Source organism: Vicia villosa, linkage group LG1 (genome assembly GCF_029867415.1).
Source record: "Vicia villosa cultivar HV-30 ecotype Madison, WI linkage group LG1, Vvil1.0, whole genome shotgun sequence".
In the NCBI taxonomy this organism is placed as follows: Eukaryota; Viridiplantae; Streptophyta; class Magnoliopsida; order Fabales; family Fabaceae; genus Vicia; species Vicia villosa.
In genome coordinates this window covers 83,498,496-83,523,879 of record NC_081180.1, presented here as the reverse complement: position 1 = coordinate 83,523,879, position 25,384 = coordinate 83,498,496, and the positions used below count along the sequence as shown (strand labels likewise).

Sequence of the window (25,384 nt, the reverse complement as noted above, 5' to 3'; positions counted from 1 at the left end):
TGTTTTTTCTTAATAAAGTTGAAATGTATTTTGATGAGAGATATTAAAATTAATGTGTAAATGAAAATCAATTTGAAAATCTAAAATGACACTTTTTACTCTTAAGTGAGATACTGTGATTATTAATGTGTAAATGAAAATGAATTTAAAAATTTAACATGAATTTTGGAGTGCAAACACCCGTCAAATTGGAATTGTATGTTTGTAGTTAGAATGGAAAAAATGATTACTATTTCTTGAGGTCCCTTATCTGCTCTGTAGAGGTTTGCTTTTGGATTTTTTTTTGTTTTGTTAATGGAAAAATATTTATATAGACACGACCATAATATTTGGATTTACACATAATTAATTATAATTTTTTTATTGATTAAAAATAGAAATATAATTTTCTCCCTTATTCATTATCAAAGCCATCCCATAATTCAAATTAAAACATAAATTAGCATGACTTATCCCTTGGGACTTGTGAGGACATTATATATTTTCTTTTAAACTACTCGTGGAGAAAATTAGAATGGCAGAAGCTGATTTTGGCTTCAAATTCAATGAAGGATACATGTCACAGGAAATATTTAATTTGATTGTCAGTTATGGATTGGTTTCCAATGTTGTCCCGTGAATAATTTCATACTCTTACTCCGTATAGTTTTGAGAGTTTGTATTATTAATATCAAAATTAATTTTAATGAAATACTATCATATATCGATCAATGTATATATGACGAAGTGGCATCTGAAGCAGAATGCATTGTCGTAAATAAACAACACAGTTAATGGCGCCATTATACCAATATCATCCATGTTAGACAGTATTGCATATGACAACTGTTTATCAATAACCTTTGTTTAGAGAGTTTTGTCAATATATGAATGATGTATGTTAATGGAGTTTACACCATATATATATATAATGGTGTAATATAGGTTATGTTTAGCCAAATTAACGCATGCTAGTTCCATATTGAACCTACTATCAGTACAGTTTGGTTGGATTAAATAAAATGTAAGTATCGTGAGATGCATTCTGTAGTGATGAAGCCACTTCTATTATACTATAACATGGATAACCACACACTCAAATCAAGATAACATTATGTTTCTTATTTTAAATATACGCAAATCTTTTAGTATCCCTTCGTTTTGAAAGAGTATTGGCAAAGCGATGTCCAACTAAGGAAGACCATTTTATTGAATCAAGATCTTTTCCATTTTTCCCTTCTCCATTTCGTCAATTACTAAAGTTTTATAAATATAAATGCAATAATGTGACATTTGATGGGTCCACTTATTTATAATATACTATAAATATCTTTAAAACTATAGTAATAGTAATGGAGAGGAGAAATGGAGAGAAAAAATAGAGAGGATATTTACTTCATTTTATTACTTCAAAGAATGACCAACAAGCTTGATCATTGGATATAAATAATTCTACATGCGGAAGACCCAAGATACACATATATTTTTCATGTTTTATTCTACTCTTTTTTAGATTTACCAACTGACTTAAAGGTGAAATGTTAGGCTTACAAATTTTTCCTACGTCATCCACTTCATCATAGACTTACAACACGTACGCTACAATATTTATTGTCTCTTGCAAGAATTAACAATTGTTGTCTTATATGTAAAAAACATTGCTTAAGAAAATAGGAAATAATTTTTAAGTACCTTTTACGCGAACGTTACTTATTGTTTAAGGAAATACTCTTTTTCTCTATGGGCACACTATTAATAGTGTTGCCTATATCAAGGGAATAACATAAGGCAACATTTTATAAGTGTTGAATTATCGGACATCAATTAAGAATTGTTCCTTTTGATCCATTGCATCGGAGATTTGTCAGAAGTTTAACATTACAATCCAAATATAATTATGGTTTTGATTTAAAACAAGCACGAATATCCATATGAGATGGACAAATAGATGGCATACACGTGACGTGACAAGGAAATTTTAATTTGATTTTTAATATTAACCCTGTGTTTTCTGCATATGCAAATATATTGTTTGTAATATGAATTAAATTGGAGATCTAATTACCACAAAAACAACAACCCACTCTTATCCCACTAAATAGGGTAGACTACATGGATCAACTTTCACCATAATGTTCTATTTGAGACTATATTTCTTTCATACTTGTTAATCTCGAGATCTTTCTTAATTACTTCTCTTATAGTTTTTTAGGTTTTCTTTTACCTCTAGTTAATTGACTTCTCTCCTTCTGATCTACTTTCCTTACCACAAAATCTACAGATCTTCTCTCTATATGCCTTAACGACTTAAATCAATATTCCACCATCTTTTTTCTATAAGTGTTGTTGGGGGAGGATATGGATTTGAATGGTCTAGAAGCAATCTTCAACCAAACATTTGTATTTTACTTGGAATCTTGGGCTTCCAAATAAGAACAAGCTCTAATTAAATTGCATATCCCAACTGAGGTTCCAAGTTACACCAATCGGACATGATAGAGTAGCTAGAGCAAGTCGAAAATCCCTTTTTGTTCTTCCACCATATGAATTGACCTTCAACATCCTCCATGAGAGTAACCTCTTGTAGAATCGATATGAGCTCTTCACAATTCTCTATCTCTTCGAGATTATTGGAGTATATAAGCTTAAGTCTCACCTCCACGCCCCATCACGATTACAACCCATCTCAAACACTTTTCTATGTGGCCAAGGATGAGCACTAAACAAGCTTAGATACAGGCTCTTCAAAGTCTCAAGTCTTATCCACTTATGGTTCCAAAACTAAGTGGAATTGCAATTACCAGTCTTACAAAAGGTGCTACTACTAAACCAATTTTGCTCCCAATCGATGGACACTCCAATAGACTTAACATCCTTCCATCATACGGAGTCTTACTTTCCATTCGAAAGGTCAACAACATTCATCATTTTACCTGATAAATTTCCATACATGTGCACCAAATAAACATACCAACTTGTGTTTTCCTTCATAATTATCATCCTGCCACATTTACTAAGGAGAGCCAAGTTAAATTTCAGAAAATCCTTAACCCAAATCGTCTCTTCCTTAAGAAAACATATTTTTTTCCAAGTAATCTAATTTATCCTCCTCTTGAATTTGTCCCCGCCCCATAAAAACGCTCGTCGTAGAATAATTTACTTTGGCACTTATAAAATGAGAACAAATGAATTGGAATATTGTTTAAAATGAAATTTAACAAACTGGCCTGTAGAGACTTTTTCCTACCTTTTCAAAAAAAAAATCTATTCCTTAAATTTTCCAGTATAGAATTCCCCATAACCCTCCTTCTTGGATTAGCCCAACGGGAATTCCTAAAAAGAAAAACAGAATTGATGCAATTCCGTAGGACAAAAAATATAATGTTCCCTTCACATAATACTCACTAAAGTTCATACCATACAACTTACTTTTGAATAAATTCACACGGTCGTGGCTCGAAAATAATCCGAGATACTCATTAAAGTTCATACAATACAACTTACTTTTAAATAATTTCACACGTCGCGACGCAAAAAATACTTGAGCACTCGAAATACAATAGAGTCACCACCGAAGTTTATTTTTGAAAGAGGAAACGCTGATATAACTCTAAAAGATTAACAATATAGTCATCGCAACCAAATTTAGGTTTGGGAGTCAATTATGCACGTGGAAGATATTAGCACTCACACATTCGTTGTACTTAACGGGAACTATTTTATTAGTTTTGACGAGACGTTGAATCTCGCTCCTATGTATCCCCATGTGCGATAGAGAACTCAAAGCTATGTAGTTTTTAGTAGTAAAGAATAACAAGCAAGGTGGTCATGAACAATAACAATAAATATCATAATCAAAGTTCAAATAAAAATCTGAATATGCAAACAAATCAAAATTTGAATTACAACACTCGAATTTACATCAAAGAAGATGAAGTTACCAACCTGGAGTGACGTGACCTTAATAAGCTGCTTTCTCCCTTTTTTTTTCCTTTATCTTCTTTGTGCTCTTCCTTTTCCCCTTCGGTGCGCGGTTTTCTGCTCAAATTGATGGAGATTTTAGGGTTGGATGATATGTTGTGTAGAAACATAGGTCTATTTATATATGAATTTTAGGGTTAGAAATTAAATGTGACTCGTTTATTTTTGGCATGATTTGTAGATTGAGATTTGATTCATGTCTTCATGTCCAAGTTTGTGAAATAAAGGAAATATTGTTTGACTTGTTTATTGTGATTGATTTGATGATAAAGAAAAAGATTACATCTTGTGATTTGGTCTAATTTGGAGAGATTTGAAATGATTTTTTTTTCTTTTTTTGAATTTATAGGCTATTTGTGCTTAAAACCAAATATTTTAATTTTAAAAAAATATACATAAAAAAAAAACAAACACAAAATTTAAATGCTAAAAAATAAGTTAATATTTAACTTTTTGAACCTTTTTTATTTTTTTTAGATAAATTAATTAATAATAAAAAATAATAATATAAATCTAAATAAAAATAATAGTATAAATCTGAAACCTAATAATAACATAATTCTGCTCTAATATAAAAATTAAATCCAGTAAATGAAAAAACTAAATAAAATAGTGTAAAACAAATAATAATGGTAAAATTAAGTAAACCTAAAAATAAAATAATACTGATGCTAAAATAAAATACTAATAATAAAAAAGTTAATAATAGTAATAAAAATATAATAATAACCAAAATATTGCTACTAATAATAATAATAATAATAATAATAATAATAATAATAATAAATGTCTAAAAATCTAATCCTAATAACTAAATAAAATCTAATATTAATAGTGACAATATTAATAATAATAAATTTAAAATTAAAACTTATCCTAATAACTAAAATTAAAATATAAAATCTAATACTCTGATTCTAAAACTATAATAAAAAAAAACAGTGTCAATAATAAAAAATAAAATCTAAAAAAATACTAATGATAAAATAATGTGACAAATAGGAAAAAAGAAAAAAAACAAAAAAAAAAAAAGGAGAAAAGAGCCAAAATATTAAGGAGGTGGGATTTGAACTTAAAACCTCACCCTCATATTTTTCTATTCAATCTCTATTACCAAATGTACAAACTAAAAAACATAAGATAACAAAATATTTAGACAAATTTGAGATATCACAATTATTAAATTTGCTTACAACCCTCTATTCTAGAAAATATTTAGAAGACTAGGAAGTAACATTTACATAAAACGCTTCGAACATTTTCGAGTTTTTTGGAATCAATTCAATTGTGAACATGGTAAGTAATTTAGAATAAAGTTTTAATATATTTATTATTTATAGTTTTTTTAATGTGTTGTCATGATATCCAAGAGTTTTATAAATTACAAAGAAAAAAGAATGATAGTTTTGGAAGGACTAAAGTTGAAAACCGCTACATTTAGAAGAATCAAAAACATATTTAACCTTAAAAAATATGAATGTGTCCAATAAACTCTTTGACTTGTATAGTTTTTTAAATTGAAATAAGTGTGATTTTGGTCATGGATGCAACCATTGACTCTCAATTTTTATTAAGTGTCTACATGGTAATATTATCTTGAGTATCAAATTGATCATAGCAATTGCGCGGATGACTTAGGCTGTTTCTTATCTATTTTTTTCTCTCACAATTGTATTTATTATTCATTTATTTTTTTCTTCTTTTTCATAGTTTTCACAAAAGCGTTAAATGTTATTTAAATCACAAAATACAAAAGTAAAATTCGAGATTATGTTTACGGTAATATTATCAAGATATCATACATAGCTTAACTAATTTAGTGACTGTTGTATATTATTTAGTGCTAGTTAGTTACTTGGATAGCTTAATATATATATATATATATATATATATATATATATATATATATATATATATATATATATATATATATATATAGGTCCCTATATGTAATTCTCTCAATAATCATTAACGAAAATTTTTACTTTCATATTATGTTATTGTTGCAATATTGTCATGGTATCAGAGCCTCGATTAGGCAATAATGACTTGCCTACCTCTCATAGCCCTTAATTTTCACCTCGAGTCCTACTATAGTAGACTTTGACCCTAATACTTCTAATACTTTTCCTTCTGCCAGCTTGGATGCAGATTCTTCCTCTGCTCCAGCAGCTACATCTCTCCCTCCTGCTAGAAAATCTATCAGATCCAAAACTCTCCCTTCATATCTTAAAGACTACCATTGTAGTCTTCTTCCTCACTCCTTCATCAATCTTTCTACTTCAGTACCTTATCCTATCTCCACTTCCTTATCTTATCATAATTGTTTTCCAAATTACAAGCAATTTTGTTGCATTATATCATCTATTCCTGAACCAAAAACATATACCTAAGCATCAAAACATCATTGTTGGAAAAAAGCTATGGATACTGGGATGATTGCTCTTGAAGAAAACCAAACTTGGAAAATTGTAGATCTCCCTGCAGGTAAGGTCCCAGTTGGTTGCAAATGGGTTTACAAAGTTAAGTATCATGCCAATGGAACCATAGAAAGATATAAGGCCAGGTTGGTTGTTAAAGGATACACACAGTTAGAGAGTGTTGATTATTTTGACACATCCTCCCCTGTTGCCAAAATCACCATAGTAAGAGTTCTTCTCTCTCTTGCAGCTGTCTAGCATTGGCACCTTGAATAGCTTGATGTCAACAATGTCTTTCTTCATGGAGATCTCCATGAAGAGGTTTATATGTCAGCTATGGCTCCTCTGATTCTAACAAAGTATGTAAACTAACAAAATTCCTCTATGGTTTAAAGCAGGCTAGCAGGTAGTGGCATGCTAAGCTCTCTTCCTTATTACTTTCTTTGGGATATGTTCAATCTGAGGCTGATCACTCCCTGTATACTAAGACTTCTGGTACTGGATTTAATGCATTGTTAGTATACGTTGATGATATTGTTTTAACAGGTGATTCCCTTGCTGAAATTCATCATGTCAAGGCCTTCCTACACACAAAAAATTTGTATTAAGGACCTTGGTCACCTCAGATTCTTTCTAGGATTGGAAATTGCTAGATCTAGCAAGGGTATTTTCCTCAACCAAAGGAAGTATGTTTTGGAATTGCTTGAGGACACAAATTTTCTTGGAGCTAAACTTGCCTCAACTCCTTGTGATCCCAATGTGAAACTCTCTTCTACTGATGGGGTTTCGTTAGATGACGCTTCATCCTATAGAAAGCTGATTGGGAGACTTTTGTACCTCACTAACACAAGACCTAACATTTCATACTCAGTCCAACATCCCAGCCAATATGTAGTTAACCCATTTATCACTCACTACCAGGCTGATACTAGGATATTAAGATACTTGAAAGCCTTTCCTGCCCAAGGTATCTTATTTGACAGTTCCAGCCAACTTTGGATTCATGGGTTTGCCAACTCGGATTGGGCTCGATGTCCAGACACACGCAAATCTCCCATTTCTTGGCATTCGAAGAAGCAGAACACTGTCTTTAGGTCCTCCACTAAAGCGGAGTATCGAGCACTCGCATTTCTGACTTGCGAAATTCAATGGTTGCGCTACTTGTTTGATGATTTTCACATTAAATTCTCTGCTCCTGCTTCTTTATATTGCGATAGCAAATCTGCAATTTATCTTGCCCACAATCCCACCTTTCACGAACGCAGTAAACACATTAAATTAGACTGTCATGTCATTCGAGAAAAACTACAGTCTAAGCTCATTCATCTTCTTCTCGTCCCTTCCAGCTCACAACTCGCTGATGTATTAACCAAACCGCTTCACGCTCCCTTATTTTCATCACTTTTGTCAAAATTGGGTCTATGCAATATACATAGTCCAACTTATGGGGAGGTATCAAGATATCATATATATCTTAACCTAAGTTAGTCATATTTAGTGATTATTGTATATTATTTAGTGCTAGTTAATTACTTGTATAGCCTAATATATATATATATATATATATATATATATATATATATATATATATATATATATATATATATATATATATATATATATATATATATATATATATATAGAGAGAGAGAGAGAGAGAGAGAGAGAGAGAAAGAGAGAGGAGGGTTATATTTACTCCAAGAGTAAGTTATTATAACTTACTCCACATCTTCACCATTAATTCTTTTCAATCTAATGGTTAAAAATAATAAGAAATAGTTTTCTCTCTCCACATTTAATTACTTATTATTCTTAACTATTATATTGAAAATAATAAATGGTCAAGATGTGGAGTAAGTTATAATAACTTATATATATATATATATATATATATATATATATATGTGTGTGTGTGTGTGTGTGTGTGTGTGTGTGTGTGTGTGTGTTCCTGTATGTAATTCTCTCAATAATCAATAATAAAGACTTGGGTTTAATATACTTCACCCCCTGCCAATATGGCGAGTTCTGGTTTGGCCCCCTTGAATGTTTTTTTTTACAAAACGCCCCTTATAAAACCCAAAGCCTGGATTTACCACACCCTTTTACCTTATTTGCTGACTGGGCTTTGACTTAATTGATGATGTGGCAAAAACTACTTGATGACATGGAATTTATTTAATTTTTTCCTTTTTTTTACATTTTAACAAATTATTTTTAACAAAATATTAAATTTGAGCCTCAATAGTAGCTAGCTGCCCATTTCCCTCAAGTTATTTTTAACTCATATATTCACATATTTAGTTGGTATATAAAGACTAATTCTAGTTTTATAGCAAACGATGTGGGACTAAGCTACATACCAACCACACTTCATTTCAAATGGTTGTTCTGAAGAAGCTACTAACATAAATAAATATCAAGGGAATCTTGCAATAACTGTTTTTTAAACATCAGCTTCATGAATAAGTTAAAAAAAACTTTCATATACCAATCTTTTCTTAAATTCTCTCTATTTTAATTGAAGCTCCTCCATGATAGAATCTAAACCAAACTATGCTTGAAAGGCTAAAAGCATAGAAGTATTTTGATCACTTTGTAAGTGCACGTGGCTGGATATGGGGGTTTACAGAATACTCTTTGCATCATTCAATCATTCCGCGTACTCTCTTTGCATGCTATTTTTAATGCGACAGAAGAATTCATTTTATCCATAGATGAAGTCAACAACGAGGTTTGTTTAGCTGTCTACTGTGTGATTGGTGTATGTCAATCAAAGTATCTATGATATTTATCTTTATGGTGTTATGATCACTATGAATATTGTGAGCATGCTTAGATGATGAATGAGTTATCACGTATTACACCTCATAAAAGACATGGAGAGCTGAATTGCGCCATAAAAGACATGGAGAGCTGAATTGCGCCATAAAAGACATGGAGAGCTGAATTGCGCAACAAAAGAAGAGGATTTTTAGATTAAGCTATGATGCATCATCGAATATTCTCATCCATGTTAGCAACACCTCTGGTTCTGGCCATGAGATTTCCACCCGTGGAAACAGCATCTGAGCAAGCATGACATCATGGATATTTTGGACCAACTTAGCTTTCATATCAAGAATGTATCATGTAGACATGCCTTTCATTGAAAATAAATGTTCTCCAGATCTATTTGTTGGTGTAAAATTCTTTAAGCTTTGAGGTATTAGAGAAAATGTTTGAGTGAGAAATGAATTTTCCATCCTTAAGTTTTGAGGTATTAGAGAAAATGTTTAAGTTCTTTTCACTTCTGCAATTACGTTGTTTTCATGAGCCTTTTGAAACTGTGAATAGAATCAGTTTTTAAGTTATAATTAGTTTTGCCAATAAGTGTTTTTTTTGGGGTTTGTGGTTCAACTATTTTGAAGTTTAATGGTTTAATAATGTTTGTCTGTGAAACTCATTTTGGTTTAAATGTTGCTCATATTCATTTCCTATTTTTTCTTCCAAATGTTCTTTTTGTCAACCAAAATTTGCTATGTTGAAAATAAAATTAAAACAAGTTTCTTTTCGAACTTACATTTACAACAGGAAGTTTGTTTTTAAAGTTTTAATTAGACCTTAGCTTTAGCTTTACATGATAAAGTTTCTGGGTTGCCGGAATGTCAAAACATTTGCAAGAGGATGAATGGGAATTTGATCCGTAGGGTGAAGCTTCTGAGTCCTTTATTTGAGGAATTGAAGAATTGTGATGAGACCCTTTGTGATCAACAGCTTGAAGCTTTATGCGGCTACTGCAATATAAAACTTGTTTACGATGTTGTTTTTCTGCAACTCATAAGTTAAAATGATTCTAAGTAAAACTTGAGTCCCACATCGAAAATAATTCTCTAAACAAAAGAGTTTATAAACCTACTTTGTACAATAGTAATAAAAACTTCAATTAATGGGCCTTCCAAAGACATATTGTATATTAATCCCAAAAGAAATATTTTAATAATTAATTGATTAATATAATTTCTTAAAAAAATATTTGTAAAAATAAATAAAGAAAACGTAATTTTAAAAAAGTTAATAAAAGTATTTTAAAATAAAATAATTTAAAATTTTAAAAATCAAATCTGTCACATCATCAATTAAGTCAAAGCCCAGTCAGCAAATGAGGTAAAAGGGTGTGGTAAATTCAGGTTTTGGGTTTTATAAGGGACGTTTCGTAAAAAAAAAAACATTTAAGGGGGCCAACCCAGAACTCGCTATATTGGCGGGGGTGAAGTATATTAAACCCTAAAAACTTTTACTTTCATATTCTGTCATTGTTGCGATATTGTCAAATATCTAGATTTCTCTTTTTTAACTTTTGTTTTCATGCTATAAAAAGAATCATGTTGTATTTTATTTAAATTTTATAAAAAAAATTGTTTATGCAATGTTTCTTAGATATACAACAACTTTAAAGTGAATTATTTTTTTTTAATGATTGTGTGCTCCTATTTAAAAATAATTTAATTTTTAATACAAAATACAATTGCCAAACATTTTATAGATTGAAGAAGTATTTAATTTTAAAATTAGAATTAAAGTTTGAAAACAATACGATATGAATTAATAGTAGATTACTTGATATTTTTTATTTTACTTTTTCCAATTATAATTATTAAAAAAATTATGTAGGACAATTCCATGATCACGGATAAATGTCTAAACAAATAAATAATTGATCCGCATAAAAGAGGGATAAAGGAAGGAGAGAAAGAAATAAAGAGAGATTTTTAAAAAATATATATTTTATATAATTAAAAAGAGAGAGACATTTTAATTTTTTTATATATAATTAAACAAAATTATTGTAAAAGAATTATTTAATTTTTTTAAGCAAATAAAAATAGATTTGTTGTGATTTTAAAAAAATTGAAATACATCGACAATGTAAAATATTTTTACACTGACAGACAATCGTATTTTAAAGCCTAATTCCCTTGTTAAGTATTTTAAAGCTTAACCTTTTAAACTTATTAGGTATTTTAAAGCCTAATCCCCTTTTAACTTGTTAAGTATTTTAAAGCTTAACCCCCTTTTAAAAACTTGTGAGTATTTTAAAGCTCACACCCAAAAAGATTTTGGCCACTTTGACCCCTTTTCCTTTTTTTCTTAAAAGAGGAACTACAAAAGCTCTGACTTCCCTATTGCACTTAAGGGGTATGTAGGCCTAGGATGCAATATCTTATCGAGCTCACTTTCAAAAACTTCTCTTCCCATCCCCACCCTCTATTTCAAACAAGTTCTTTTTTTCACATAGGATTTTCACAAAAAAAGGGTATTTATAAACAAAAGATAATAACACAAAAACAAAGAGGTTTCCATGGAGTACCATGGATATGAGGAGTGCTTTTTTTTTTTTTTTGATAAGCTATGAGGAGTGCTTAAAACCTCCCCCTTGTATAACAAACCCTCCGTAGCCAAAACTCTGATATGTTTATTAGTTTTGATTTTAAAAACTTCTGTGGGTTTTATTTGCTCTTTCACCCATTCCTTTTTAGAAATAATAAAGCGCGGTAGTGACTCTATTTAAAATGAGCTAAAGTCTTCCCACGACTCTAGTCTCACTAATTTTACCGCTACATTATTACTTCTCCTTTCGGTGATTCCAACTCTCTCATTGTCGAACTCTCGGGTGCAATTTTTGCCGTTGAGTTCGCTCATGAGAGGAATTGCAATTATGTTTGGCTGGAATCTGATTCGAAGGCGGTTGTTCGAGCTTTCAGTCCTCCGTATAGTGTGTCGTGGTTGATTAAAAACCGTTGACTTCATTGCATTAATATTGTGTCGAAGATGAATTTTGTGGTTTCTCATATATATAGAGAAGAGGATAGCTATGCAGATGCCCTTGTTAACTTAGGTTTAGCTCTGACCAATACTACTCACTTTTTTTCGGTACCTTCGTGTATTAGAGCTGATTTTGTAAATAATAGGCTAGATTTTCCTTTCTTTAGATTCCCTTATTCCTGAGAGGGTTTTGGTATGGTCCCCCTCTTTTTTTTGTGATCCATCTTTTCTTTTTATATATCTAATCTTATTTAAAAAAAATAAAAAAATTCTCCTAATGTGATTCGTTACATACCTATGCCAAACTTAACAACTCAAATCAGGGGTAACCCCGGGTTTTCAACAATTTTCCATGTAAAAACAAACCAGCGGATCGATACTAACAACTAACTACTACTTTACCCCTTCCCCAAGCTGGCACAAAAACTCCGAGTGATACGCATGCCCCCTCGTTTTCTCTTCTTACACAACCTTTTTAAATAGCCTCATCCATCTCTTGTTTTCTCCACCAAACCACTCTCTAATCTCATTCTATTTTCTCCATAACTTTTCAACTCAATATCATGGCATCTGACAAGAAGATCAGGATCGGTATCAACGGATTCGGAAGAATCGGTCGTTTGGTTGCAAGAGTTGCTCTTCAAAGAAACGATGTTGAACTCGTTGCCATCAACGATCCTTTCATCACTACTGATTACATGACATATATGTTCAAGTATGACTCAATTCATGGCCAGTGGAAGCATTTTAAACTTAAGGTCAAGGACTCTAAAACCCTTGTTTTCGGTGAGAAAGAAGTTGCTGTTTTCGGAACTAGGAACCCGGAGGAGATCCCATGGGGTGAAGTTGGAGCTGACTTTGTTGTTGAGTCTACTGGTGTTTTCACTGACAAGGATAAAGCTGCTGCTCATTTGAAGGGTGGTGCTAAGAAGGTTGTCATTTCTGCCCCAAGTAAAGATGCACCTATGTTTGTTGTTGGTGTTAACGAGAAGGAATACAAATCAGACCTTAACATTGTTTCCAATGCTAGCTGCACTACCAATTGCCTCGCTCCCCTCGCTAAGGTTATCAATGACCGATTTGGAATCGTTGAGGGTCTTATGACCACTGTCCACTCCATCACAGCTACTCAGAAGACTGTTGATGGTCCATCAAGCATGGACTGGAGAGGTGGAAGGGCTGCTTCCTTCAACATCATTCCCAGCAGCACTGGAGCTGCCAAGGCTGTAGGAAAGGTTCTTCCAGAACTTAACGGTAAATTGACAGGAATATCATTCCGTGCCCCTACTGTTGATGTTTCAGTTGTTGACCTTACTGTAAGGCTTGAAAAGAACGCAACCTATGAGCAGATCAAAGCTGCAATCAAGGAGGAGTCAGAGGGCAAACTCAAGGGTATTTTGGGTTACACTGAAGATGATGTTGTATCTACTGACTTTGTTGGTGATAGCAGGTCTAGCATATTTGATGCCAAGGCAGGAATTGCTTTGAATGAAAACTTTGTGAAACTTGTTTCTTGGTATGACAACGAATGGGGATACAGTACCCGTGTTATTGATCTGATTGTCCACATTGCTTCTGTGGCTTGATGAGTTTGAGCTTGGATTGCATCGTGTGACAGTATTCTAAATTTTGTCTCACTGAACATTTATCAGCATACTGTGAATTTCAATTCTAGAATAAAATTGTGTTGTTGTGAGTTACTCACTGAGACACTAAGTGTCTGCGTTTTTTCCTTTGTATTTCAAATTAATAGACACTTTGTAATCATCTTAATATAAGGAATATTTTGTGTGATAAAAAAAAAGTGTCTACATGGTAATATTATTTAGAGTATCAAACTGATCATAGCAATTGCGCTAATGAATTAGGCTGTTGCTTATCTATTTTTTTCTCTCACAATTGTATTTATTATTCATTCATTTTTTTCTTCTTTTTCATAGTTTTCACAAAAGAGTTAAATGTTATTTAAATCACATAAAATACAAAAGTAAAATTCGAGACTATGTTTACGGTAATATCTTGATCTCTCTTTTTTAACTTTTGTTTTCATGCTATAAAAAGAATCATGTTGTATTTTATTTAATTTAAAAAAATTTGTTTATGCAATGTTTCTTAGATATACAACAAATTTAAAGTGAATTTATTTTTTTTAATGACTGTGTGCTCCTATTTAAAAATAATTTTATTAATACAAAATACAATTGTCAAACATTTTATAGGTTGAAGAAGTATTTAATTTTAAAATTAGAATTAAAGTTTGAAAACAATATGATATGAATTAATAGCAGATTACTTGATATTTTTTATTTTATTTTTTACAATTATAATTATTAAAAAAATTATGTAGGACAATTCCATGGTCACGGATAAATGTCTAAATAAATAATTGATCCGCATAAGAGATGGATAAAGGAGGGAGAGAAAGAAAAAAAGAGATTTTTAAAAAATATATATTTTATATAATTAAAATAAGAGAGAGACATTTTAAATTTTTTATATATAATTAAACAAAATTATCGTAAAAGAATTATTTAATTTTTTAAAAAAATAAAAATAAATTTTTTGTGATTTAAAAGAAATTGAAATACTAAAATATTTTTACACTAACAGTGAATCATAACCGTCATATTTTAAATTATGTTTGATTTTTTTAATTATATATCAAATAGTAATTACGAATTATTGATAATGTAATTTTTTTTTCTAACAATGCATAACAATTAATTCTTTAAAAAAATAGAAATTAATTTCATTTTTATTTTTAAATATGAATGTTGAAAATATTAAATTTGATACATCACATATCTAAAATATAAATTTAATTAAAATCATATTAATGTTAATCGACTTTTACTAATCGAATTTAAGTAAATAAATGAACAATCCAATTGATATTTGTAATACTGTGTTTGGTTCACGAAAGAAAATAAAAGAAAAGAAAATAATAAAAAAAAACCCTTAAAAAGTCAGAAGGAACGTTTTCCTTTTCTTCCACCCTTTATTTTCCGCTGTACTTCGTCGCATCCAAACAACAGTAGAAAAGTGAATCAAAATGGATAGTGATAGCGATACATAGAAATTGAAAGAACGTAAACCTAATCCAAAACCGTAGCTGAAGATTTTCTCCTGAAAACCCTAATCAACAATGTCTCATCGAGACTCCGATTCGAAGCGTCGCCATTCGAAGTTCGATCGAGAACCAAGGTACTTCATCTTCTTCAATACATTTTCCCAAATCTTCAAGCATATTTTTATATTTCCATTGAATTTGATGATTATGATTTCGTTGTGTTGAATGTTGATTATGATGATGTTGATTTTAGTCCCAAGAGACATAGAAGGGATAGGGAAAGAGTAACGTCAAATGACGGAGGAGTGGATCGGGAACAGAGAAACCTACCGCTGTCAAATCGTTCTTCTAAGCATGAAACTACTGATGGTTCTCATAAGAGATTGGATCCAATTGATCACTCTGAGCCGTCTAAATATTCGTCGCAACCGTCGAGATCTCGGTCTTATTATCAGGTTATAGTGATTTCATATGTAGTTGATTGGTTCTGCAAATAAAATGCTGGTTTACTTTTAGACCTAGTTTTGATCCTGATTACATTCAAATTTGCATATGGTATTGTGTTAGGTTTGTTAGAAACTGAAAGAGTGAAGAAAAGAAGAGAGAATGTGATCTGCTTTGGTTAGACTTAGAATCAATATGGAGGCCAAGTAGCTGAAAAAAACTCTAATATTTTAAGTTGTCTGGTGTTTCCCATTTAAGCTGTTTAGGGTTTCCCTTTTAAGCTGTTTGTTAGGCAAGTGCAAGAAGCCAAACTGAAAATGTTGGAAATGGGTGTCGTCAACAATGAGCTACAGTGGAGTGGCTCCTGGCCACTACAGAACATGCAATAGGAGAGCAATTTAGTGTAGCAGCCAAAGTAGAAGTTGTTAAAGATGCTGTAGTGCTGTATCTCAGAATGAGATTGAATATTAGAATTTTAAAAGTATTCTGTTTGGTTGGGGTATTTCAAGAACCTTGTAATTTGAAAACACTAGAACCATGTAATTTGAAACCTCTAGTTGTTGAGTTTTTATGCTAACATAGTATAAATTATATAAACTGTAGAAAACTATCATAATAGAAGTCATTCCGCTATCTTGCTATAACTTTATTTGGTTGTTTTGTTTTAAAATCAATGATTTCTATATTCACAAAGAAAAGAGTTCATCTACATTGGCATTGCACAAAAACTGCCACGAAATTAATATCATACCTTTAGCCTTCACAGTTGTTTTATATCTTTGAATTGCACACAATTGGTCAGCACATAGCTAGCTAGTAAACAATAGTGATTGCATACAATTGGTCAGCACATAGCTAGCAAGTAAACAATAGTGATTGCATGCAATTGGTCATCATATAGCTAGCTACTAAGCTGTTAGGCAAGTACATGAAGCCTAACGGAAAATGTTGGAAATGGGTGTTGTCAACAGCGAGCTCCAGTGGAGCGGCCCCTGGTCGCTACAGAGCATGCAATAGGAGAGCAATTTAGTGTAGAAGCCAAAGTGGAAGTATTTAGAGATGCTGTAGCTTCCCCACCTCAGAATGAGATTTAACATTAGAATAAAAAAGTATCCTTTATTTAAATGTTAGGGCTTTTTGGTTTGGTTATTTCAGGAACTTTGTAACTGAAAAATACTGGAACAACATTTGAGCTTCTCATCTAGTTGTTGAGTTTCTATGCTAATATACTATAAATTATATGACCGGTAGAAAAATATCAAAATAACAGCCATTCCGCTATCTTGCTATTGCATTATTTTGGTTGACCGCAATGCTTCACTATTTGGAGTCAATAACATTATTGGAAAAGAAGGAAAAAAACCAAATATATCTTTAGGCTGTTTTGTTTTAAAATCAATGATTTCTATATTCACAGAGATAAGAGTTCATGTGCATTAACATTGCACAAAAGCTGCCACGAAATTATTGTTCAACCTTTTGCCTCTAAGTCAAGTAGTTAACTTGAGTTTACAGTTATTATATATCTTTGGATTGCATACAATTGGTCAGCATATAGCTAGCTAGTAGCCTAGTAAACAATAGTGATGTTGGGAGGAAATTAGGAGAAGAGCATGTGCTGTCAGTGTTATCAAATATCCGCAATTGCGGCACTATGGCGGATATACCTGGCGGTTTTTGGGCTTGCCGCAATGGTAAATAGTGGCCGATATTGCGGATTTTTCCGCTATAACGGCGCCACAAAGTGTCAGGTATGGTGAGGTTTTGGCTCTCCGCCATGGACCGCCATCCGCCATGGACTACACTGTGTGTTGTAGCCTGGATGGCAAGTTACTTGTTAGATTAGAGATTGCCATCTATTATTGTTATATTAGTGAAATACAGCCAGAAATGTTAATAAAAGACGACTGGAATTTGTTTTGATGGTCAAATGTTGTATGAATAATATATACTTACGCAGATAATAATCCTCAGACCCTTTGCCATAAATGTTGAGATTGCTTATTATTCCTTTGGCTCTTGATTTATAAGGGGTTGCGGCATTTATCATCAAATACCTTTTTATATGCAGTATTGGAAAGAAAATGTCCTAATGATTATTTTGAAGATGACTCGGAAATTCATTTTTATATGCTAGATGTTATTCAGTGTATGCAAACTATTTTTCTAGGGTGTGGGATTCTTGTTCAGCCCCATGCCTTCAAGTGCATCGATATATGCTTTCCAATTCATGTTTTAAACAGCATGATGAACGGGGCAGTACTTGCAGGTTGGTCGAAGCGCTGGTCAAAGGGAAGCAGATGGTGAGTTTCCTTATTTTTATATGGATATATATCTTTTCCTTTGGCTCTTTTGTGTATGCATGGTTTGTAGATTGGCTTGACACACTGAAACCTAAAGTTCTTCGATTCCATGCAGGAAAAGTCTATGCTCAAAGTAAAGAGAATAATCAAAGGGTGGAGACAAATCAAAGTAGAGAGCAAAGAGATGAGAAATCACTGGCTAAAGTGGATGATAAATTTCATAGAAGAGACACTTATCCAGAAAGAAAAGATGATCCAACACCTTCTTTGAGGAAAAGGCCAGCATTTAGGGAGAAGAAAATTCCAGTGGATTCGGGAGAGGTTAATCCAGCTGGGACAGTGACAGTAAAGTCAAGCCATACCGATCACCCTTCAGAAAGGAATGAAAGGAAGGAGGATAGAGGCAGCAACCCGAACCATTTGGATAGATCTGAGAAGCTAATTGTAGATGACAGAGCACCCTACAACAGAGAAGTTAGGAGGGACGGCTTTTCATCAAGAGGAAGGTATGGTGGAAATGGAGGCAATAGCAATTATAGAGGAAGAGATAAATTTAATGGAAGACAAGATTATCATCCTATCAAGACTGAAACTGAGAAGTGGAAACATGATTTGTATCAAGAGGTTAACAAGGACCAAATTGCTAAGAATGAGGATGATCAGATTGCAAAGCTGGAAGCACTCCTAGCTTCTTAATATCACATTGTAGGTAGTAATTGGTAAGCTTGTTAAGGTTGTTTTCAGAAATCAAATCATTATTTCAACACAGGGCATATGGGATAATTTCCAAAGACTACCAATTTTCACGATTTCTTTATCTTTCTGGTTTACATCTTTTAGTTTTATGACATGTATTGCAGCCAAATTGCTTATTATGATATCAAGTCATTGCTAAATTCAACGTAGTAATTTCAACGTAATAATTTGGTCTGATACTTGCAAGTCATCAATTTTCGCAAATAGGTTAGCATAATTATCCCCAATGGCCGAGGAGGATCATATTTTGAAGCTGGAATGATTCTTGATTTCGATGGGGATCATTCACTATGCAACTCGCAACCACATAGCTTGTTTTACTATGCATTTTCCTAATCCGTCTGCATTATTGTTTTACTATGTTTTTTTCTAACCCGGCAACATTACTGTTTTACTTTGCTTTTTCCTAACCCATCTTTTGATTTCTATTTTTAGTGATATAATATAAATAGAAAAGTGGATATATGGTTTCCCTCTACCACATGTTTTCTCTTATAAGTAAGCTTCTTTTACCAAATCTTATAAATAAGCGTAGACGCGCACACAAAAAACGTGAGCATGAAAAAATTTCCTAAAAAACATTCCAATCTTATTGAAAGTGTAAACTTTTTCAAAATTGATTTTTTTTTTTAAAAACTAATTTTCAATTTTGTAATGAAAATACCAGGTAACTGGTTCCAAAAATAAACAAATACATAGCATGTAACTAAAAGAATGAAGCAACTACCAACACGATGCGACACAATTGAATAAGAAATGCAAGAATCAACACTTGTCATTGTTTTAGAGGATAATTTTAAATTGATTTTAAATTTAATTTCTTTTTTAATTCTTGTCTTTCTTGCTTTCATATTTTCTTTCTAATAAGCATTTTTCTTTTCAAAATTGAATCCTTAAATAGATATTTCTTTAGAATATCTTTTGGAAAGAACTAAAGCGTGAAATATATCTGAGTAGTAAACTAGTAATCATAGTTTTAGACACATAATTGAAGAGAATTGTTTCTATTGGATCCCACAAAAGTATCTATTGATTACAGTTAATCCCCTAGAGGCAAGCTTACAAATTACAATATCAGAGATATAAACTATACACAAGAAGACAAAGGAGATTTACCCATTACCATCTTAAACAAATGAATCAAACCATTAAAAGAGACGAACAAAATCTAAAAATCACAACTATATTCTTAGAAAATATGGAATTGGAAAGTCGAGCATCCATTTATCCCTATGATGTCTATCATTTGTGATTCCGAATGTTGTTGAAATTCTTTGAGGGTTGTTGTGTAACATGAGAAGCAGTAGCATTAGTAGTGGTAGGAGGCAGAGCCGTGACAGAGAGGCCTTTGGGACTAACCAAAACTCCATCAACACCAAATCTGTGTTCTAAGAACTCGCCAGTGGGTTGCTGAAATTCAGATCTGGTTCTTCTATGAGAAGATCCTGACACGGATTCAGATTCCAATAGCAAGTGGTAGCTACGATTTATGCTCCCAGAATGAGAGACACTCCTGTTGAGATTATGGTGATGAGGTTTCTGCTTCTTGATGGCATGAATAAGATATGGAATCAAACCTTCCATTGCTTCTTCTTTTCTTTTCTTTCACGAATACAACCTTTGACTATGATGATTATTGAAGCCTTGAAGTAAAATATGATTTTTTTTTTGTAATGACATGAAGTTGCGCAATGGTGGGCATATAAATACCTAAAGTTGATATGCGCACGGGTTTTTTGCTTGTGAAAAAAGGAAAGTGGGTTTGACATTTGGAAGGTGTTTGACTATTCTTAAGGTAGTTGGAATTTAGAATTGGAAATGCAATTTCCTATTCATCTTACATTTGTGGATAGAGTTTTGAATGTAAAGTTAGGCGGCTGTGATATTTGCGCGTAGGAACAACTTAACAGCTAGACAACGTTATTGAGTTATGCTCAGCAGCTCAAATAGAATAAGAAAACGTTAGTCATTGTATGATGAAGATGACATGCATAGCAACAAACTTCATAGCTACGTATCTCACTAATCAACCACAGGTTGTTATTTTTACTAGTTCTATATATATTAACAAAATTTAATTTTGACTTCATTTATTGTTAAAAAACTGAATTTTTAAGGTTTAGATTATGGGTGTGTTTGGTTGTGAAGAGAGTATGAGAAGAGAGAAAGAGGTAAGAAAGAGTGTGAAAAGAGAGAAAAAGATGAGAAATAGAGGAGATTTAATGTATTGTTTGGTATAGGATAGAAAGAAGAGAAATAGAGAAGAAAGAAGTATTAATTATTTGTGAAAGTACAAATATACCCCTAAATAAAAAAGAACTTGTACAAATAAATTTAATTTTTATTTGATTTTAGTTAAGAAAATAAATTATAATTTTACTAAAAAAATATTATGTTATTAATATTTTTAGTTCTTAAATAATAAAATGATTTAATTTTAGAAGATTTAAATAATTAAGCCTATTAATTTTGTAAGAGAGTAATTATTTATAAGGGTCATGGATATTGTGTCTATTGAATAGGGATAATAATGGAATTGAAACAAAATTGAGCGTTACTGTTCCTTTTCTCGTCTGCTCAGCGAAGACTAAAAAATGTTGTGGGGCCCATGAAAAACAAATCTCTCTTCTCAACTTCTCTGCAATCCAACCAGAAGAAATTGATTCTTTCTCTTACACTTCTCTCTTTCATGTCTCTCTCTTCCCATCTTCTATTATAACAAACACACCCTATATGAATGAGTTAAATTAATCTCTAATTCTAGTATCGTATTTAAGGTTATCGATCATCTATCATTTATATTCATGTACTAAGTTCAATGTGAGAAAGTTTTTTTTTTTTAAAGTGACAAATAAAATATACTGAAAAGGCAAAAAAAAACACCATCATACAACAAAATATCTACGAAACACAAGAAGTGTTAAGAAACCGCTAAATATAAATAAGAAATGTTAAAGAACAAACAACACAAACAACAACAACAACAACAAAAAACGCTATTGTGGAGTGGACCATTCAAAGCCAGACTACAACTACTAAAATACCACCTTGCTTTTAGATCTTAAATCAACCAAGTTCCTCTTACAAATCAGGAGTAGTCCAATCCCATTGCACATCCTAGAGATTTTTACTATAACTAAATCTGATTACAAATGCTCAAACACACATGCAAGAGACTTTCAATGCTCAGACTCTCAAGTAAAAGACTTCACATGCTCAAGCACACATGCAAGAGACTTTCAATGCTCAGACTCTCAAGTAAAAGACTTCACATGCTCAAGCACATAAGCAAGAGACTTCATATGCTCAAGCAACAAGCAAGAGAATTCAAAATGCTCAAGCACACAAGCAAGAGACTTCCAAATGCTCAAGCACACATATAAGAGACTTCAAAATGCTCAAACACAAAAGTAAGAGACTTCAACGCTCAAGCATACAAGCAATAGACTCCAGATTCTCAAGCAACAAGCAAGAGACTTCTAACAACCTAATTTACAAATTAAGAATTATTTAAGACTTACACTTGATATACAATCAAAGATATAAACAAAATATAACACAAAAAAACTCTACGACGTAAGAACTTTTAAGAATATATAATTGATAAGAAGTTCTAAATTTAAGCTTGTGCAATAGATTTAACAAAGTAACATTTATTTATTTGTCTAGGTGCAATGTTTAGTTTTTCTAAGTTTTTTAGCTCCTTTTATAAAGAAACACAAAAGAGTCGTGGGAGAATACTTCATGCACAATGAGTCTTTGAGAGAAGCCTCATCAGAGACATTGGAAAGCTTCCTAATATGGTTAATGTTGTTAATAAGCTATTTGAACATCCTTTGCAATAAGAGGAATTATCAATTGCATTCCTTTTGTCTTCTACAAATTTTTGTTAAATCTTCATGTGATCAGAAGAGGATAATTAGAAAAAGATAAAATATCTTCAGAGTCTAATAGTGACTTATCAGAAAATTCTCGGTCCTTGAACTTTGATTGGCTTCAGAATTTGAGTCTTCAGAGTCTGAGTCTCAACTTCTGATCCTTCGGACTCTGAGTCTTTAGAGGTTGACTTAATCTTAAGAAGTTTACCTCTTCAAAATCTGGATCTTCAAATATTGTCTTTCTTCATAATCTGACCTTCAGAAGTTGACCTCTTCATAATCTGGTCCTTCAGAGTTTGATCTTCAAAATAGTATCTTTATGTTTAATTGGATCTTATGTTTAATTAATTATTTTGGAAAAACAAACATAACAAAGAAATGTCTTTTATCATTAATAAATAATTTGATATAAGTATCAAGTTCTAATAAACTATTAGCGTCAAGGACTTACACCAACATATTTGTTATATATAATAAATTAGAGTTTGATCTAATTCATTGTTACAACTTACAAGTCATGGACCACTTACCGTATTAATATTTAGATTCATTCAATAGTACTGAGTGTGAGGAATTGTATTGAGAAAATTTTAACTTTCTCATTGGCTACCAAAAAAATCTAAAAATAGTTCATATAAAGTGACACCTTTCACCTTAAAATCAATTTATAAATACACATGACATCAATAAGGTAATCACAAACACTCATTCAAACTCACGCCAAAATTGACGGAAAAAACTCACTTTAACTGAGTTTGAATTTGAGTTTAACTTTTTTTACTTTATTTCGAGTGAAGACCCATTTTAGTCCCTCACAAATATTACACGAGTCAAATTAATCCCTCACAAAAAAATGACCCAACTTAATCCCTTACAAAATTTAACCGGATCATATTAGTCCTTCTGCTAATATTTTTCTCAAATCCGTTTTTTTTTCTACTTCTAAACCGGTTCTTTTCATACTTTTAAACAGTTATCAATGAATAATATCAAAAAAACCAAAATTGTTTCTTATAAAGTAATTTTTAACAAATTCTATACATAAATTTTTATCTATGAGGTTTCAAATCCAAGTCCCTTCAAGTTAAATGATTTTCACTTTACAACTAGACAAATTAATTTCTATCGTTAATAAAGTGACTATCATTTACAATTAGAAAAATCAAAGTAAGTGATTATTATTTACAACAAGACAAATCAATTTTTATTTTTAATAAAGTGACTACCATTTACGACTAGTCAAATTAATTTCTATGGTTAGTAAAGTGACTATCATTTACAACTAGATAAATCAATTTCTATTGTTAATAAAGTGATTATCATTTAAAACTAGACAAATCAATTTTTGCGGTTAGTAAAGTGACTATCAATAACAACTAGACAAATCAATTTCTATTATTAGTAAAGTGACTATCATTTACAAATAGACAAATCAATTGCTATTGTATTAAATTGATTGTCATTTAATCTGAAAAGACTTAAGTTCGAGACCATATTGATACAAATTTTGTATTTTTTATTTTAAATTTAGAATTGTTTAAGATTAACCACATGGGCCTGAGTTCGACTCCTTATAAGAAACAATTTTGACTTTTTTATATTATTAATTTATAATTGTTTAAAAATAAAATTAAAAATAAAAATCAATTTAGTATTTAAAAAATAAAAAATAAATAAAATTCAACGTGGCAGTTCAGTCACGGTTTAAAACTAGGAAAAATCCGGTTTGAAAAAAATATTAAACAGAAGAACTAATATGATCCGCTTAAATTTTATAAGGGGTTAAATTAGGTCTATTTTATTGTGAAGGACTAATTTGACTCATGTAATATTTGCGAGGGACTAAAATGAGTCTTCACTCTTTTATTTTGATATATGATTATGAGACCGGTAATGAGGACACTAATATCCACCACAAATCTACCTCGTTAATAATTTAAAATATTTAATTTTATTTATTTTAAAATATTTATTTGATTAATACACGGATACTTGATTTTTACTTATCATATAAAAATATTTTGAAATGTATTTTTGAAAATTTTCAATATTGTTTCAATTTATTATTTTTAATATTCGTTAGAGTTTGGAATAGAGTTTAATTGATATACACTGTCAGTGTAAAAAATTTTACACCATCATTAAATCATGAACATCCAATTGTATTACTTTAAAAGAAATTAAAATAAGAGTCAAATCTTTTATACTTATCAATAGTTGTGATTCACTGACAGTGTAAAAAATCTTTACACTGTCAGTATATTTCAATTAAATTCTTTGGAATAGAGTTTAATTGATATACACTGTCAGTGTAAAAAAATATTATGAGTTTGATTAAAGAAAGTTTTTTATTCAATTATTCATCGCGTTGGAATTTGAGATTTTATATGAAATTTGAATTCTGAATAAAAAAAAAATATTAAATCAGTCCTCACCTTGTTCTGTTGCTATATCAATCTATAAACTATTTATTAAATCAGTCCATTACCTCATAGTTTACTAAGTAATAAGCTATTAATTACAATATTATACAAATTGCATTTTAATAATATTAATTTCTATTTTAATTTTGTCATTGCTGAGGTGGCAATTACTAGTTCTAGAATATCCATTCAATTATAATGAGTCGTATGTTTAAATCACGACCTAGAGTCTATCATTTTTATGAATATTATCTTCTCTCTAAAATTTAATTTTCTACGTTTATACTCTATTTTTACAACCAAATTCATTCTTGCTCTAGAGAACTGT

The 25,384-nt window shown here is 31.2% G+C and overlaps 2 protein-coding genes across 2 annotated transcripts; both read left to right on the top strand.

The window, feature by feature from the left end:
- Positions 1-12,646: 12,646 nt before the first annotated feature.
- LOC131643390 (glyceraldehyde-3-phosphate dehydrogenase, cytosolic-like) lies at positions 12,647-13,967 on the top strand. The gene has a single exon (XM_058913603.1). The coding sequence runs from the start codon at positions 12,746-12,748 to the stop codon at positions 13,766-13,768; it is 1,023 nt and encodes a 340-aa protein (XP_058769586.1). The 5' UTR covers positions 12,647-12,745; the 3' UTR covers positions 13,769-13,967.
- Positions 13,968-15,191: 1,224 nt separating this feature from the next.
- LOC131643389 (uncharacterized) lies at positions 15,192-18,816 on the top strand. Its single transcript, XM_058913602.1, has 4 exons — positions 15,192-15,386; positions 15,506-15,707; positions 17,966-17,999; positions 18,115-18,816. The coding sequence occupies exons 1-4, from the start codon at positions 15,328-15,330 to the stop codon at positions 18,693-18,695; spliced, it is 876 nt and encodes a 291-aa protein (XP_058769585.1). The 5' UTR covers positions 15,192-15,327; the 3' UTR covers positions 18,696-18,816.
- Positions 18,817-25,384: the final 6,568 nt, after the last annotated feature.